At 32.2% G+C, this 18,103-nt stretch overlaps 3 protein-coding genes across 3 annotated transcripts; 1 reads left to right on the top strand and 2 right to left on the bottom strand.

The window, feature by feature from the left end:
- Window positions 1-9,518: 9,518 nt before the first annotated feature.
- On the bottom strand, window positions 9,519-13,406 carry LOC146541565 (uncharacterized). The gene is made up of 4 exons (XM_085188484.1): window positions 13,077-13,406; window positions 12,458-12,649; window positions 11,997-12,208; window positions 9,519-11,686 (listed from the first exon to the last, which is right to left on the bottom strand). The coding sequence occupies exons 1-4, from the start codon at window positions 13,256-13,258 to the stop codon at window positions 10,536-10,538; spliced, it is 1,737 nt and encodes a 578-aa protein (XP_085044610.1). The 5' UTR covers window positions 13,259-13,406; the 3' UTR covers window positions 9,519-10,535.
- Window positions 13,407-13,473: 67 nt separating this feature from the next.
- On the top strand, window positions 13,474-15,387 carry RsfS312 (ribosomal silencing factor RsfS-like protein, 312). Its single transcript, XM_085188513.1, has 4 exons — window positions 13,474-13,577; window positions 13,929-14,419; window positions 14,609-14,869; window positions 15,157-15,387. Exons 2-4 carry the CDS (start codon window positions 14,125-14,127, stop codon window positions 15,324-15,326), a joined length of 726 nt encoding a protein of 241 aa, XP_085044639.1. The 5' UTR covers window positions 13,474-13,577; window positions 13,929-14,124; the 3' UTR covers window positions 15,327-15,387.
- Window positions 15,388-15,665: 278 nt separating this feature from the next.
- On the bottom strand, window positions 15,666-17,936 carry CycY (cyclin Y). Its single transcript, XM_085188499.1, has 2 exons — window positions 17,805-17,936; window positions 15,666-17,712 (listed from the first exon to the last, which is right to left on the bottom strand). Exon 2 carries the CDS (start codon window positions 17,590-17,592, stop codon window positions 16,582-16,584), a length of 1,011 nt encoding a protein of 336 aa, XP_085044625.1. The 5' UTR covers window positions 17,593-17,712; window positions 17,805-17,936; the 3' UTR covers window positions 15,666-16,581.
- Window positions 17,937-18,103: the final 167 nt, after the last annotated feature.

The following is an 18,103-nucleotide window of genomic DNA, read 5'->3' as shown; positions in this document are numbered from 1 at the left end:
ATTTTATTTCCTCGAGTGGGAATCGAATCCACAGCCTATTGCGTTTACAGTCAAATACATGTGCCTCTTCTTAATGGATAGTTGACAGATAAACAATTGTGGTACTTTTCAATATCGACTGTTTCAATAGCAAAACTTGAAACCTATATACCTAGTACATTCTAGAGCGCTTTGTTTTACCTTCGCTTCGCTTCGCTTTGTTTAGGTACAAACTTAAAACATTGTAAGTGTCATTAAATAAGTTGTTAATAAATCCTTTTAAGGTATCTTGATTAAATATATATGGAAACAAAGAAAAACCATTTTTATTATGAGTTCATTGTCCTTGTTGTACGTATAAATTAAATCTAATACAAGAATTAATTAATTGTATGACAGTGATGTGATAAAGAGAAGGCAATTAGAAGCAAGCTTAATGGATTTAGAATGAAACACCAAATAAAGGCGTTTTCCACGCTAACTTCATCTCAAAGCTTTAGATTTTATCTTATTGGTAATTCACTAAATCAATCGATACCTATTCGCGTAAATAAAGCTGGAATTGAGTGTATTTCACGCTAGAATCGAGACACTCCTTTCTCTACTTTCCTCCCAAATAATTGAAATAGTGTATTAAGTCAGGCCAGCCGTGGCGCAGGTTCACAAAGTGTGACTGTAAACCGACTGGTTTTGGGTTCGATCTCCACTCGAGGAAGTAAAATATTTAATTAAAATGTATATTTCCATTTCTTCGCTCTGCTGTCGAGGCAAAGAGTGGCTTTGAGTTCCACCACTCAACACATAATGCTTGCAGAATTCGGCGGAATCTGATGAACGGAGTGTCTTAACACTAGGTTCCCTCTGTCTACCCTGGCGGTGTGCGGGATACAGCGTGAAGCTGATTTGAGTTTTGTGTGTTAAGTGGCGAAACTCAATGCCGCACTTTGCCTTCCCAGAGGGAGGAAGTGGAAATAATTTATTACTCCGGGTGGGGATCGAGCACACACCATCACATTTACAGTCTGACGCTGTCCCGCTTTTCCACGATGATTTCCGTGACTGCTTTTAAATTAATCAAATCGTACTAATTGATTGGTACACGATTACTTACTCGTAGGTATCTATTTGTGATAGGCTTGACAGGTTGCTGTGCAAAACTCTAATTGCATTATTTTTTGAAAGTTTATGTATATAAATAGGAGTAAGTATCGAAAACACAGTACACACGTGAAAAGCATGCGGACCCCCCGAAGGGCATGTATGAAGAGGTTGATGATACTGGACGAGGCGAAAGAGGTTTGTAGAGACCGTAGTGATTGGCGCTCCGTTCTCTCTGACTACCCCGCTAGGGATATAGCGTGAAGTTAAATTAAGTTAAGGGGCTGCAGGTTCTATTATTTAACTTTATTTATTTTTTTCTACGAAATGATAAAATAACGATCCAAAGATGCTTTTTATTTGGACTACTCGATATGATAGATAGTAAAAAGAACTAACATATTTTTTAACAAGTGATCTAAGCTTGAAGGAAAATTCCAGTGAATGATGTTCTATACTCACTCTTTAAGTAATGTTAATTAGATTCCGAGGCATCCGCGGCTTGAATAGATAAACCTCGAAGAAGTTCCGATGTAGGTCGCTCCCGTCACGCACGCACGCCTGTAAAGAGACTTGTGTACCACTAGCCACTAAGTGTTACGGTGTGTTAGTATTGTTCTTGCTAGTCCTCCTTTGTACGCCCCATAATAATAGCTCTTACAAACTCATCGAACTTAATACAAGAAGCCTTGTTGCGATGCCTTTCAATGTTTGTGTTGTAATCATAAGTAATATACTTATTTATTTATTATATTATCAGTAACATGGTTTATATCAAAAATGATTTCAGACTCTAGCAGTATCTAATAACTAATTAAGTTATGTTGCGCGAAAAAGAGTATCTAATAACTAATAAATACACTTTTCTCTCTGATAATTACTTTTTCTTGGTGGACTTGGATATACATAGATTCTTTTATTCTTTACAAACTTCAATATTAAGTAAAATATAACTAAAACAATATTATCGTATATTTAAATTTATAACTGTAATAATATATTTTTACATATTATAGAGAATCAATATTCTGTGAACAAAGTAAAGTACCTTTTACATTTAAATATTCTGAAAATTGTAGTTTCTAGTAGCGTACAGTTATGAGAAAGATTACCCATAATTAAAACCACGTATCGTTTCAAACAAGGCCATATTGTCAGTTAATTGGGTCAATTACTGGTTGTACCTACGTATTACGGAAACCAGAGAGTTTTTATTTATTATTTAAATATTATTTTATTATACGAAATTAATACATATTATTCTAAAAGGAATTAAAATAAAAAATAAGATAAGGGCTGCGTGCAATTTCAAATTGTATTGTATAGGTACTCATACATTATGTAAACTTTGCTTTTTATATTAACTTTTTGTGCTATTTTACATAAATAAGTAAGTTATTATAATATCTCTAAATATTTAAATAAACATTATTAACTAAATATAACGTTATCTATACATAGAAGGAAATTATTAAAAAAAAAATTTAATAAAAAATCTACACAGTATAGATTCTCAGAAGTCAATTTATTTATCATTTGTTCGTCTAGAAATAATATTTTCATACCCGTGAGATAATTTAGAAAATTAAGTATGCTTTGAACGTGCTTGACATCGTAACACGAGTCGCTCGGCCATGCTTCATTAGGTACATCTACTGATTAACAGAACAATCTAATTGAATTTCTAATTCTTCTCCCGTAAAAGTTTTCCACGAGATTGAGATTCATAATGAATCGGCCTTAAAGTAAGCAAAGCTAACTATTAATTAAACATTAAAACAGATTTTAAAAATAATAATAATATTTAAAAAAATAAACATTCGAATCAAAGCTTTGCCTAAAAGAAACAAATTATTATCAAAGCTGTACTTTTTAATGACTTCTTATAGTACTGATTACTTTAGTAAGTAAGTTTACTGAAATTTCGAAATTTAAATTATTATTTTTTGTAGTGGTTTTAATAAATGAAATAAAATCTTTATTTATATAAAATATTCTATAAAATATTCTGTAATTTTATTATCCTATCAATTACTAAAAACCCACTTTGCAACTTTGCACGGATGCACAATCAGGATGTAGTATAGGATATTTAATTAATTTCAGCATTTTTTAATATATTTAATATATAAAATCTGCCGAAAGACGTGTTTAATTAATAGAGAGTTATTTATGAAACGTCTACAATAAGTTCTTTAGAACATTACTAAAAAATGTAAAGTATGCTTTGCGCTTTTATGTAGAGAAAACAAAGAACGACTAGACGTTGATTTAGAACATAATTTACAACGTAGTATTAATTCCGCGGACGTCAATGATATCTTCGTGTGTGGTCTAATGGACGATTGATTTATAATCACAGTTAAGAATTATTTGACGAATCCGTCCACGTCATCACTTGCGTCATTGTGTCAAAAAAAGGAATACAATAAGATATTTGTGGTCCAATGCGATGTAAATATACGAACAAACAAACGACTTAACTAGAAAATGAAAATTGTTACATAATTGCTACATAAATACATAAATGTTCACAAAAAAATAAGCTCACGTCTAATAGTTCACTCTAAAGCGTTACGTGACTTACGTATCATTATATTAGAATAGACAGAGTAAGTAAGACTTGTCACAGTTTAATCGACAAGTAATATTTTATATCAAGGACTAGGAACTGTCAATAGCTGATGTTTACGACCTTCCTTCATCCAACCAAAAAAGATATTGGGCAAGGAGGGAATAGATTACGACAATACGAAAGATTATTTCGCTTGGGCAATCATGATTTGTGAATGATTGATTCATATCAATCAATCAATATGTCATTGTGGTTAGGTAATATCTGTGCAATAAGCTTCGGCTTTGCCAATTGTCTTATGCATACACCGCGCATCGTCTTCTACAGTGTAAAGGTCAGTTGCATCTCTCTACTATATGTTAGCATAGAATACATAATCTTCTTTTCCAGTGTAAGTAATTTTAATTTTATTTACATAATTTTATGTTATTTGTTCTTTTTAAATTTAATTTAATTTACTTAATCTAATTGAACTTAATTCGCACTGTTCAAAAACAATATTTTTTTAAACTAATGATGGCAAGAAAACTGACCATTAATAAGGTAAATATTTATAACGCTGTATCCCGCACACAGTAGAATAGACAGAGGGAACCTAGTGTTCACTATCTTCTCCATTTTACGCTAAAGTCTGGAGGCATTGCGTGTTAAGGGGTGGAACTCAATACCTCGAAAATTCGGCGGGAAATGGGGATTGGAGTGTCTTAAGACGATGTTCTCTCTGTCTACCCTACTATATGCAGCCTGAAGTACTATAAGCTTTATGTAGAGAAAGGAATTGAAAATATTATGTTAACTTAAATATTAATTACTGGCTAAAAGAAATTTATTCATCATAATAATTATATTATTAAAGGCAATAATTATCAAATATCGTAAAAGGAACGGAACGGAAAACGTGTGCCATTACAAAATTCACTCCAGATAACTCCTGACATAAATTTAGTATCTTCTAAAGTTCATAGAACTTAAATTGTTTGTTTATTTGTTTGTATATATAGATAGACATAAGATGGAGACGCGTATGAGTCAATGTGGAAAGTCATTAAGTTATCGTTGCGATGCAGAGAAATGGTTGCACAGTCGCATCGGGGACAGGGTAGGCTAGGAGATACCTCTTATCAGCCGGAGTTGTCCCGTACGTGGCTAGTTGATGTTTATTGATTAACATTCTTGAACTTTGTGCGTGTAAACACATCTCTACTATCTTTATTGCTTCCTAAAAATAAAGAAATGTTTAGATTCCTTTTAAATTGTTTCTTGATTCAGTTGGGTTGTATAGTTTTTTTTTATCTATGCACTATTCAACTCACGCATTATTTATAGTTTGCGATGTAGCGTACATAAAGAGGTCACATAAGTGCTAAAATTATGTCGTGTTTCAATAGCACCCTAGGCATAGCATTGTTTACGTCTTTAGTCTTCTTCACCTTTACGTCTTTAGCTTACGAGATTCAATTGCACTCTCTTATTTCAATTTCTATCTCTACACTCTATTTAGTGTATAATATTTTCTTACATTATTATAATAAACCTCTAAACATAAGCATAAGTTACCAACAAGTAATTTAAGTCATGTCAGGTCCAATAAACCTTATTGATAATCTATTTGTATTACAACTTCGATTTGTATTTGCTAGGATTTATCGCAAAGATTTAACAAGTTGTTATTGCTAGAGGCAACGCGAACAATTGTTATGGTAAATCATAGGGCGGTCTATCAAATTATTCGATTGTGATCTTAAGCTGAGCACTTACATTGTAAGGTCCAAGCAACATTTACTAACAGAACAGGATACTGTCTGTATGAAATATTAACAAATTAAATTAAATCAGCTTCACGCTGTATCCCGCACACAGCAGGGTAGGAAGAGTAGGTAGAGGGAATCTAGTGTAAGACACTATTTTCCCCACTTTCTGCCGAATTCTTGAGCCGTTGCATGTTGAGTGGAAGAACTCAACGCCACGCTTTTCCTCCACACCAGAGTAAAGAAATGGAAATATACATTTAAATAAATATTTTATTTCTTTGAGGGTATCGAACCCACGACCAGTTGCTTTTACAGTCGCACTTTGTGCCCCTGTACCTGTACCACTACTGGCCTTTACTGTCTGTATAAAATATAAGAAAATATAAGAAATAATATCTTAAAAGCTGGCAAAGCTTAGTGTGAGATGGTGGTGCTATCGGATATATCTGTAAAGTATCGCACGCGTCCATCGCGGCAGACAACGACGCTGTCCACGGCGAAATTCGATTTATCGCCGAGCTTGCACAACGCAGCCCGTTGTAGAGTTCCGCCTCTTTACTCGCGAACGGGACGCTAGGGCTGTCGACACGTGAGACGAACGAACTCGTTTATACGCGTTAAATATGTTGATCATTCGTAATTATACACTTTCATTACTTCCAGCCTAATATAAATATCGATATTCTAATAAAGTAATCATAGAAACAGAAATCCTAATAACGTGAGCATAAGTTTAAAATACGTTAACTTTCTAAATAGAGTATTAAAGTTAAATTGTGCATATTTTTTTATAGCGATTAATAATAAATTACTTATTAATACATAATTAATTTAGATTAACTGCACCCCTAATGCTCGATCTGCAAATTGGTATAGAAGATTGAGTACAAGAAGTGTCGGGTTGCAAGCGTCGGTCGGTCGAGGGCCTCGGTCGGCCTCCGTCGTGCGTGGACAGCTAGTCCTTATTTATATCCTTCCATGCTTTCTGCACTGTACCCAACACTTGAGGCAATATCGATTTGTAGCTGTTTCAATATCTCGAGAGAAAATGATGTATGCTTTGCCATTTGAAAATGATGATTCTACTATATATTTTTAAATTAACATATTCCCTGGGTTACTTTGAGGTCAGAATCGGCCTCATATAGATATATTTTACAACGGTGCTTCGCGCAGAAGTCGGGTCCTCCCCCTGATGCGAGAGGTGCTGTTAAATGGTTATTTTTTTTCAACTCAATACAACTTGAGGCCGATTGCGACCTAAAGAAGTGAAGGCGCTATAACGTCTACAGATAGACAGGAAGAAGGCCAGTCGTGGCACCGGAGTATAAATTGTGACTGTTACCGAGATTGGTTGTGGATTCGATCCTCGCTGGAGGAAATTAAACATTTATTTATATTTATATTTTCATTTCTTCGCTCTGGTGTCGAGACGATGCTTGCATCTAGATGCTGATTTATTATTATACTATTCTTAAGCAATTATTAAAGTAGATAAACAAACTTTAGATGACAGAATACATGCGCAATAGTCAACCTAATTGTATAGTTATTATCAACTAAAGATATAGCTTCTATCAAGATGTCTCATATTTCATTAAAAGAAGTCTTTAAGGCTACCATAATATTATGGATATTAAAAACCATTTTAGATCATATTATGAATTTCACTGTACGAGAGTGGATATTATGTTAATCTATATATATAAAATCGAAAGGTCATAGAATAAATGTGAAGTTTTGCATAGGAGTTACTTATAGGACGTAGGTGCTCGCTAAGACGAAAGTTTGCAATATTCGACTTCTAAGGGGTTATTTTTGGGGTTGAAAGTTTCTATGAAACTTCCTTACTACAAATGCTCGGAGTCTGAAATTTTGCATGGACGTTACTTATAGGACGTAGGTACTCATAGGTAGGAGACAGAAATTAATAATAACGTAGTTCACGCAGGCGAAGCCGCGGACGGGCCGCTAGTTTTCATATATAAATCCTAATGTAGCATGTAGCTTACACTTTAATTCATCTGGAGTAGCGGCGTAATAGCATCGTTGCAGCCGCAATTACCGACGGCCACTCATCTCCGGACTTCCATCGGCAGGGCATGGTGAATTAGCAAAAAATAATCATCAAAGAACTCGCCCGCGCTCCGAAGCTCACATGCTCGCACCGGGTACATGATACGTACATAAAAACTTAATTATGGGTCATAATCAGAAAAAGTGTCCTTTTTGTGTCTTTTCTTGTCCCGCTACTTTGAATGCGTTTTAAAAATACAATTTTAAAGATAATTTAAATATTTTGCCATTTACGATAAATTTATTTATTAACTTAAAGATTTTTGTAATATTTTAAATGTATTATGTCAAATAATAGTATTTCTTGTTAGTTGCAAAAAACCTTTCAAAATGCTTCCATACAATTTTTCGTGTCCCATTCACCACTTTACTTTTTAAGAATTGATTTGTTACGAATGTTTATGGCTTTATTTGATTTCAGATATGTTTATATTACTTTACTTTATGCATAATATTAAATAGAACTACTTTTATTGATACATTATTTAATAAATAATATATATTAGTTAAGTAAATTTGTCCCAAAATATTGTCTTTTTGTTACTCAGGGCTAGTAACGTACAATTAAATTATGAATGCAATTATTTTGGGTGGTGTTTAATATTGTTTTTTATTGTGGCACCATATTTCTAAAAGTCAATGCTATCGTAGCTACAACCAGTAGTGTACTCGCAGCAGTAGAGGGGTTCAAATGTTTTAGAGTGAATGCGTGAAATTACATCTCAGGGTTATAAACGGCTTTTATTTTGGAAAGTATTCTATAATTTCGTTTTCTTGTTTATATTATTTGCTTCTTTTTACAAAATCTCAAAAAAGAACTTCAGTGCTTGTAGATGCAACACGTGGCTTATGAGCAAATATTTAAAAGGGTTAGAATTTCTCAGATTTCATTCTCAATTTCGTTATATTTCGTTACGTAACGAAATTGAGAAAATATGAAGCCTAGTTCACAATTACGGTACCAATGTTTTCTTATATATGTTTATAATAAAATTGTATCGAACCGGTGCTTGTATATGGAAGATATGTATATAAGAAAAAAAAATTGCTGGCATATGAAAAAAACTATTAGTGACTTTTCATAAAGTAAAGTAACCAAAAATAATTATTTTTAAGTTTTTTGCTTGTTTGCTTGTTTGTCTGTGTTTGTGCACGCTAATCTCAGAAACAGCTGAACCTATTTAGTTAAAAATATTTTTTTATTCTTCCTGAAATTAGTTGTGATTTTGTGATTATTATTTTTTGATAAATATTTTTGTATTTTCAGTAAGCGTCATGGCTCCTATGTCAAATGCTGAAATACATAAAAGATATAGACAGCATCTCAAAAAGACCAATCCTATTAAATATGAAGATATGCGGAATAAACACTTACAAAGAATGAAACTTAATTCCAGTGATAACGACTCAAATTTTGATATATTTTAAAGTGGATTTAATTTTATCATTAACTTTGTGATCTCTAACTAGAAATATAAGTTTATTACGTTACGAACTAGCATTATTATATTGTTAATATTGTCACTTTGTTATGTTTTCTTCTTACATTTATAATCTGTTAATTCAACGATTGAATCTTTAAAATTTTAATCTGTGTCTCATTAAATAAAAAAACAATAGTTTTATTCATATAATATCCTTATTTTGTTGTGTATAATGCCTTATGACATCAGTTTCGTAACAAACATTATCAGTGTTGTTACTTATCAGTTACGTTACGAATTCGAAAATGTCCACTTTTCTGATTATGACCCTTATACAGATTTCCATGAAATTAAATCAATATTTTCTATAGGTTTATTGTGATATTACTTATGTATAAAGTAATAAATAATGTTTCTTTGTAATCAACATAAAAGTCATTACGGTGTAACTGAGATTGATTTGGTCTTCCTATTTTATTATTTTTGATTTAGGACACAGATTCAAATCATTTCAGGAGTAATTTTTTTTTTAATATAAGAATTATCTTTTTATTTTTTAAATCTATTTAATATAACCAATTTATTGTTATTAAAATGTATAATGAAACATCGGGATTCAGGTAAAAGTAAAATTATTATTGTCAATAGGTACATATAATGTTTTACAATGCTACAGGGGTATCTGTACCATTTAAAAATATACATTGCAATAAATAAGTATAATTGTTCTTAAAAAAATAATCTTAAAATAATGGAATCACTAATATTTACTCACATGCTTTATGTAGGTAAATTAATTATATACAATTGTAAAGGGTTTTTCATAAAAATCTAAAAATAACTGATGACCTAGTCGGAACGCATCCGACTAAATTAATTCGTTTGATAAAAAACATGATTCGCAAGATCATGATGAATAGAGATCTGTGTCCATCTTATGGTTACACTGTCTTAGTGCCTTAGTGATGTAGAGGAAGGGTCATTTGTTTTTACTTAGAATTATTATCTTAAATAATAAGTTTATTTGTGCTTATAGTGTTGTGCTTATTTCTTTGGTATTATAATGAAAATGAAACTTCACATTATTAAATTATGGACGCAAAGTTTTTTTTAGGTGAGACAGATACCTATACATAAAAGAAATGCTAACAATACTAACTTGCCCTGTAAATTTTCATCAAATGCTGATTTTTTCTTAAGAATCAATCAAAATCAAGATGAAGGAAAACGAGTAAAAATTGTACAGCTGCATTAACGACCAAAAGGAAGACTTCAATCACAGCCGTGAACGCAGACTTCTTTGAAGTGACTTACACAAAGCGCCATGTTTATTGCTATAAGTGTATTACGCCATGCACCTTTCGGTATGTCAGCGTAGAAGAATAGGGCACAACACGTACGGGTCTAATGTTCTAGGCGCAGACGTAAACCTTACGCAACGCTTTTACGACTTTTCTGTTGGGTAAAAACAATAAATATTTCTGTCGAAGAAAATCTTTATACAATCGATAAGTGTGACCCACATGCATATGTATCTACTCGGTTGGCACTAGAAATTACACTATACTACAATTATTTACTAAAAATTAAAGCTAGACATTGTTTAATATAGTATATTTAATTATTCAATAACTATGCGTCAGCACTCTTATTAGGTTTATTAATATAAACTATTGTCTCTTTCGGCTGTAATAATAAAAAATAGACAATAAATAGCATATAACTTATTAACATACTTCCTATAGTTACAATAAGCACATAGTTTCTCCACCAACTGTGTAAACTGTTATCAACAAATGCCCATAGGGAAATAAATAAAACGATCTCTACAGTGCACACCAAGGTCCAGAACACGTGCCACACGCGAACATGGCGGAAACGGATCTTAAATTCCATAAGGCAGAATAAGTATATGAACGCAAGGAACACATAGAATCCTCTTTTCACAGTGCTGGCTTGCGGTACTATTAAAAATAGTAACATAACTTGATAATGGGACATTAAAATAATAATTGCAACAAATGGAAAGAAATCTATAAAGGCCGCAATGGACAGCAGGCGCGCTACAAAGAATGCGTACCATCCTAAAAAATGTACGAACGCAGCTGTTGCGTCTTGAGGTTCCAGGCCTCGTATGTAAGACCGCGGTACCCGTCGAGGAATGTCTGGTTCGTCCTGAATTACTTCCCAATGTTTTCGTCTCGGAGGTGCAGAGAGCCAGGTGGGTATAGACTCTGCGTTTTCGACTAATTTCTCAGCCCACACAGCGAACGAGCCCGGTCGAGGCGCCGGCATTGCGGGCGGTTGGGGAATGTATACTTGTTCTATAGTATACTCGGTATCACGTCTTCTTGGTGCTACTCTGTCTATTATCGATATGGGTTTTACGTACTCTTCATCACTGTCCAATTCATTGCGGACCATCGGTGAGTAATTTGAACTGACGTCCGATATAGAATCGTCATCGTAAAAGTATTTTTCAGAGTTTCGTGGTGAGAATTGAATTAAGTCGCTGTTTATTTGTTCTCTGTATTCTATAGATTTTCGTGGGAGTGATGATGATTGACGTTTCAGCACTGGTTCGTAGATTGGTTCACTCTCGTCACTCTTGTTTGTTTTTGCTAAGTTTTCGTTCGAAACATTTTCATCTTGCAAATCTGGATTTGTAATACCCCATGGATATTTACGCCCACATATTTTTTCTCGAGCAAATCGTCTGTACATCGTAGCAGTACTAGCCATTCGTAACGAAGCTCCTATTAAACTAACTGACTGTATGTTAACTGTAATTAAAGAAACATAGTTATTGTTATTAAAATAAATTTGATCACCATACCACCGTCAGCTACTATGGTTCAAAGTCGGATACGGATTTTTTTTATCAGCTTCACGCTGTATCCCACTCACAGCAGTGTATACAGAGGGAACCTAGGGAGACTCCGTTCCCCACTTTCTTCCGAATTCTGGAGGCATTGCGCGTGGAGTTCCGGTAGTCAACTCTACATCAGATCGAAGAAATGAAAATATACATATATCGTCCTAGTATAGTACCTAACAGTTATAGATATACATATAAACATGCGTAGCACGTACTCTTATCAAATGCAGGGTTCGCGTAGCGTGCCATCATGTCTAGGATATTGATAATAGCTAGCGGCGCACAATGCAAAAAGGCCTGTAGGAATAAATAGAGTTCCATGGAAGAAGGCGCTCGGGCCCGCGAGATAGCTTCTCGTGTTCTAGCCTCATCGTGGTCTCGGGACGCGTACACTGCTTCTATCCACCAGAATATTAAATAGGAGTATCTGTAACGTAAATTAAATGGTTGGCGAGCATCGCAACCAACAAATATCTACATATGCGTTTCAATTCTAAGTGTAACGTGAGAAAATCTTTAGCTATTACTGATTTTTTTATATATATTAAAATATTTAAATACCACACGATATATTAATGTGTATGTCTGTCTTTATACATACAGATATATAGTGAACTTAAATAAATGTATAAGTACCTATATAATTAATAAATATATACGTTTACTTGAACCTTACCTTCCTATAGCAGATATCGGAAAAAATATTGTTCGTAAGATTTCTTCTAAGATCCATTTAATATCATTATTTTTGAACGTTACAGTAAACGCAGATTCTTCTGTTTGCAAACCAGGTGGGGGTGACGCTAAAGTAAAAAGTAGTGCCAAAAGTGCCGGGAGCACCAATATGATACAGCAGAAAGTTCCCAGCCTATAAGTATATAAAATAATATAAAAAAGTGGTTACTTAACATATTTAAAAACAAAAAAAATTATAGTCTCATGATCGATCACCGTCAGCACAAATCAATATACTTAAATATATTTTTTTAACAATACGCTGTATCCGACTGTTAAGACACTCTGTTTCCATCCTCCGCCGAAATCTGTAGGCGTTGCATTAAGTGGGGAAATTAAACCCTGCATTTCGCCTTGTTACCAAAGCGAGAAAAAGACAATATAAAATAAATTTATTCCACCGAGTGGCAATAGAAACCACAACCGTGGCGTTTAGAGACACACGCTTGTGCCACTGCGGTACGACGGTCTTTAGTCTTAATTATAATATTAATATTATTACAAAATTTGCATACAGACATATATTACTAAAAAATATGTATATTAATAATTACACTTACACTTTTTCACCATTATGAAAATTTTGAAAAATTATTGAAATATCGAAACAAATCACGATTAAGTAAATAATCAACCCGCCACATGATGGTAACACTCGGTGAACAAGTAACGATTGCCAGGCGGGAAGCTTCCATCCTAAAATTTCTCCAGATATCTCACTGTCCAGTTCACATACTACCATATTGAACCCCAATCTACATAGTCATACACGATGACATTATTTTAAAATAAAAAAATCACCGAACTGCTAACTTATGTACACAATTTTTCTATTTTATAAATACAACAAAAAAGTATCCATAAGACAAATGTGTAATGTTTAATGCACTATACCCACACCTATAGATAATGCTTGATAAGATAAAATTGTTGAATCAACTGATAACTCTTGTCCTGCTATATTTTAAGGTGCTTAATGGTCCATACTGACTTCATTCGGTTTTAAATTTGTTATATTGTCATTTTTACTACTTAAACACTTTACTGTCCATTATTACATTGTAAGTATTAAAATATGTCATATACTCTCGTAATTCTAAAGCAGTCAGTCTCTGCTGGGTATTTAGTGCTGGCCTGCTGATATCAAATTTACACATCAACATGGTAAATAATGAATAAAAAACCTTTCAAAACATTTGTCTACACCTTTTCCGTATAGTAATATAATTATACTTATTGAAATAAAATCAGTTTGCGATTGACTTAACTATAAACATTTCATATTATACAAATCTCTATCTGTGATATTCATATATTCGATAAATATTTGTATAGTCGTACGCCTTAATAATAGATAAGGTACATTTACGCAGAAATTTAATTTATTTTTGTAAATTGTATTTTTGTTCTAGAACGATTGATCTTTGCTTGGGGTAGACTGAGTTTGAAAAATTATTAAGAATCCAACCATAGATTGGTTACTGTCAACTTGTCAAGTGTCAATTTATTTTGACACATGAAAATAAAAAGTATGTTGAGGTTAGAGTTATTTCTAAAATTTATTTACATGAAATTTTAAAATAAAACTGTGCCTCATAAATAACTAAAATGTTTAAAAGTATTATATTGGAAACGTTAACTTGTGGACGAAATAATAAATGGTCAAAGTATTTTCCTAAAATATCAAAATCTGTTGACAAACAATTACACTGTGGACAGTGTTTACGCAGCCCTAGAGGACCACCTAAGGCAATAAATCAAGCTTCACCAGCAATCACAAGCAAATATCAAGTTATATCGGAAACAAATGCTTCTATAATAGAACATACCGCTGATGAAGTTTATAATATACATGAAAAATATCCTATATTGAGTGACGAGTTTGATGGAATAAACCTAGAACGTAAGATGTTTTAATTGCAAAGAACGGTAGCAGTCTTCTATTGAGTTATATTACTTTCTGACACTGCAATATTGTTTATATATAATTTCAAATAAAGTGCACATTTTAATAATATATCAACAATAATATAAAAAATATAGTTTAAAATTATTATCTCACATTTTTTATAAAAATATTTTATATTCACAGGAGGTAAAAATGGTGTTTTTGAAATCGAAGACCTTGTAGACTTACTACAAAGAGAGAACTCAAAAAATATATTTGTAGCTACTGTATCCAAGGACATAAACTATGTAGAATATATTTGCGTAGTTAGTGCCAGAAGTAACAGACACCTTTTGGCTCTAGCAGAGTTTGTAAGAAAAGTATATAAAAGAAAATGTCATAAAAATGATCATATTCCTAGAATAGAAGGAAAAAAATCTGATGAATGGATGGCTTTAGACTTAGGTAATACTATAATTTATGCTATGTTCAATTATTGTTTTAGTTATATGGAACCTAGTGCTAAGATACTTTTGTTCTCCATTTTCCAAAAAAAATTTTATACATTGTATTGAGTAGTGGAAATCAATGTCTTCGTCACCTTGCTACGTGACCAGATAAGGAAATGAAAATATTTTATTCTCCTAAGTAGGAAACTAAACTCCAACCATCATATTTAAAGTTGCATACTATATACACCCCTGAGCCCCTGAGCAACCTCAATTTTTTTTTTTTATGTTAATTGTTTCCAGGTAACATTGCACTCCACATATTTTCAGACAAAACCCGTAAGGTATATGATTTGGAAACTTTATGGGCTGTTGGACCAGAATATGATGAGAAGGCTAATAACAAAAGTGATGTTGTAGATATGTTAGAAAATTATAGCTCTTATCTCAAAGATCTAAAACCATTAGATTAAAATTATAAGCCTTCATTTATTAGTAATTAGTTCTATTAAACAATTATTCACATTAAGAAAATGAATTTCATTTACCTGTTATCTACCTTATAACAAGAAAATGATGAAGCCATTGTGGTGCAATGGGCATCATGCAATGGTACAACTATAAACAACAGTTGTGGGTTGACTTCCTACTTGGAGAAATTATGTTTAATTCCTTGCTCTAGTAAGGAACAGGGTGGTGCTAATTTGCTTCACTCAATAATACAATGTTGTAGACATTTAGTGATAAGAGAAAATATATGTAAAATGTAACTTTTGCTGTTTGCTGTAGTTAGTGTTAAATAAGTTTAGCAATTGAAAGTCTCATATAAAATGTTTATTTTTGCTTAATTAATTACATTACTGATACATAAAGTATGGACTGCATAACTTAATCACAAGTGTTAATTGCTTTAAATAGTTCAACTTATTCAATTCCTATGTTTTGTATAATATAATTACAAATATTTTATTTTCACATGAAAATTATTTAATTTCAATTGTACAATATAAGAACAACTGATTAATGAAGTTTATTCTTATTTGATTACAAAATAATTTGGCATAATTTTATACACAACTATGTCGGGCCCTAAATGCATTAATTGTTAATAATAAAATTATTGAAAAATTTGATGACTAACACATTCATACCACAATCACAATATTCTTAATTCAGTCAAATTCACATTCTAATTTTATCCTAAGTTAACACTAAGCATCATAATTTTGGAAGCAAACTATTTAATTAGTGCTTCTTAATAGATAAAATAAAATGAACTGGAAGCCAATATCTTATGATATTATAAAACATAAATAATGTATATCAATTAAGTAGCAAATCAGTTTTATGGATATAATACAAAAAAATATTGGACCTCATTTAATAAGTCTTTCTTTTTAAGAACTATCATTAGTATATAACTTATGAGATTGAATATAATGACTGTCCATAGTCCGTTACAATTCCCAGGCTTTTGTGCACTTTCAATTTATATAATCATTATACAATTATATCTACATTTATTACACAGCAAAAATTTTATTAAAATTACTATACCAATTAGTATAGATATATTTAATGTTTCAAATATGATATTTGGCAGTTCAAATCACATTATTAAACTTTCAAAATCATTGAATCTTGCATCATAGTATGTCAAAGTGGTGGAATAATCTTATGAAAAGAATATAATATGCTGATTTACTGATATCATAGTTTAGATAAAAGTTAAGATAATATGGCCACACTGCGCCTCACTCCACCTCCAGAATTGACATTGTCTAAGCTAGACCATTTTTTAATACCATTCTTAACAACTTCAGCAGATATTTTATCCTCCATTACTCTTGACATTGCCTCTAATTTTTGTGCTCTTTCCTTGCTAAGTGGCTCACTAGGGAAAGCTAAATCATTTGCTTCAGCAAGTGTACGTAAGTCAAAGTAATATTTAGCATATACACTAGATGGAACATTGATATTAAACTGTAGCATTTCTAAAAATTGACGCTCTAATTCATTCATATCTTCCACTGTGATATCTTTCAATATTTGGCAGTAATCAACATTCCAGACTGCTTGGTCATCCCAGACTTTGCTTGCAAGTAAAATTGCACCCAAAACAATTCTTTTCCAATTAGAAGGTGCAATATCTAATTCTGCACATATTAATAGCCTTTCCAAGTATACTAAAGTTATAATAGCACACTCTGCTGTAAGCTGGGCTGCATTAAATAATGTTCTAACAAATTTATAAATTTGTTTATGTTCAGGATTATATTTATCATAATCATCATTTACTCCTTCCTTACTTAAAGGATGAAGTTTTTCATCAAATATATCTAGCCGTCTCTCTGATGTTCTATTCTTTATATGATAATATATTGCAAGTGCGACACATTTTACTGTATTCTTTAAATTTGGCTGAGACACAGTACTATCATCTAAGTATATTGTAGAACAGGAACTGCTTTTCTTTAATTTATTATCTGCAATTTGATGTTGACTACGTTTTCTGGTGATTCCATTTTCAATTGATGCTTTGGACCTTTCCATAAAAATTGTTCCTGCAATTGGATCTTGAGAAGGATCAATATCACCATCGTCCGGTTCTCGTTCACTAATATGTTGAATGTTATTGGAGCTTACTTCTCCTTCAGGAAGGTAATCTTCAAGCTTAACAATATCCTTCCTGATTGGCGAAGGACTTCGGTAACAACAGCAACTATTTTGGTTACCCATTATTAAGCAAATTGGCGAACGTTATAGATAATAACTCATTATCATTCTAGAAGCACGCCTTATATACACATAAATAGAGTGCGGGCTAACCGCTAATGTGACTTATAAAGTCCATAGTATCTGAAACAAAAGGAATGAATATACAAATTATATGCTAATAATTAATCAACAAAATCTTTACTACATGAGAAATATTTAAGGTAACACCGTACCTTAACATTATAAAGTCACATCAGCAAATTTGTTTTAAAAATTATAAAAGAAATCGAAAAGAATTCATTTTTAACAATGACAGGTGCAGCTCACTGACTACCAAGCGATTAGCGAACGTCATTAGAGTTAATATAGATTATAAAAATGATAAACTACATCTACTATTTCATAGGTAGGTGTACGGTACCATACGGTAATTACAATTGAAAAGTTAAAAGTTACTTATAATAACTATTTACTTTCATTTTTGTTTATAAATAATATAATAACTTTTATTAGGTCCAGTAAGTCTTGTAAC

The sequence above is a fragment of the Heliconius melpomene genome, chromosome 1, assembly GCF_056956725.1.
Source record: "Heliconius melpomene rosina isolate 202511_hmr_F chromosome 1, ASM5695672v1, whole genome shotgun sequence".
Lineage (NCBI taxonomy): Eukaryota > Metazoa > Arthropoda > Insecta > Lepidoptera > Nymphalidae > Heliconius > Heliconius melpomene.
Note: the sequence above shows the minus strand (reverse complement) of the source record. Positions and strands in the feature narration are given on the sequence as shown.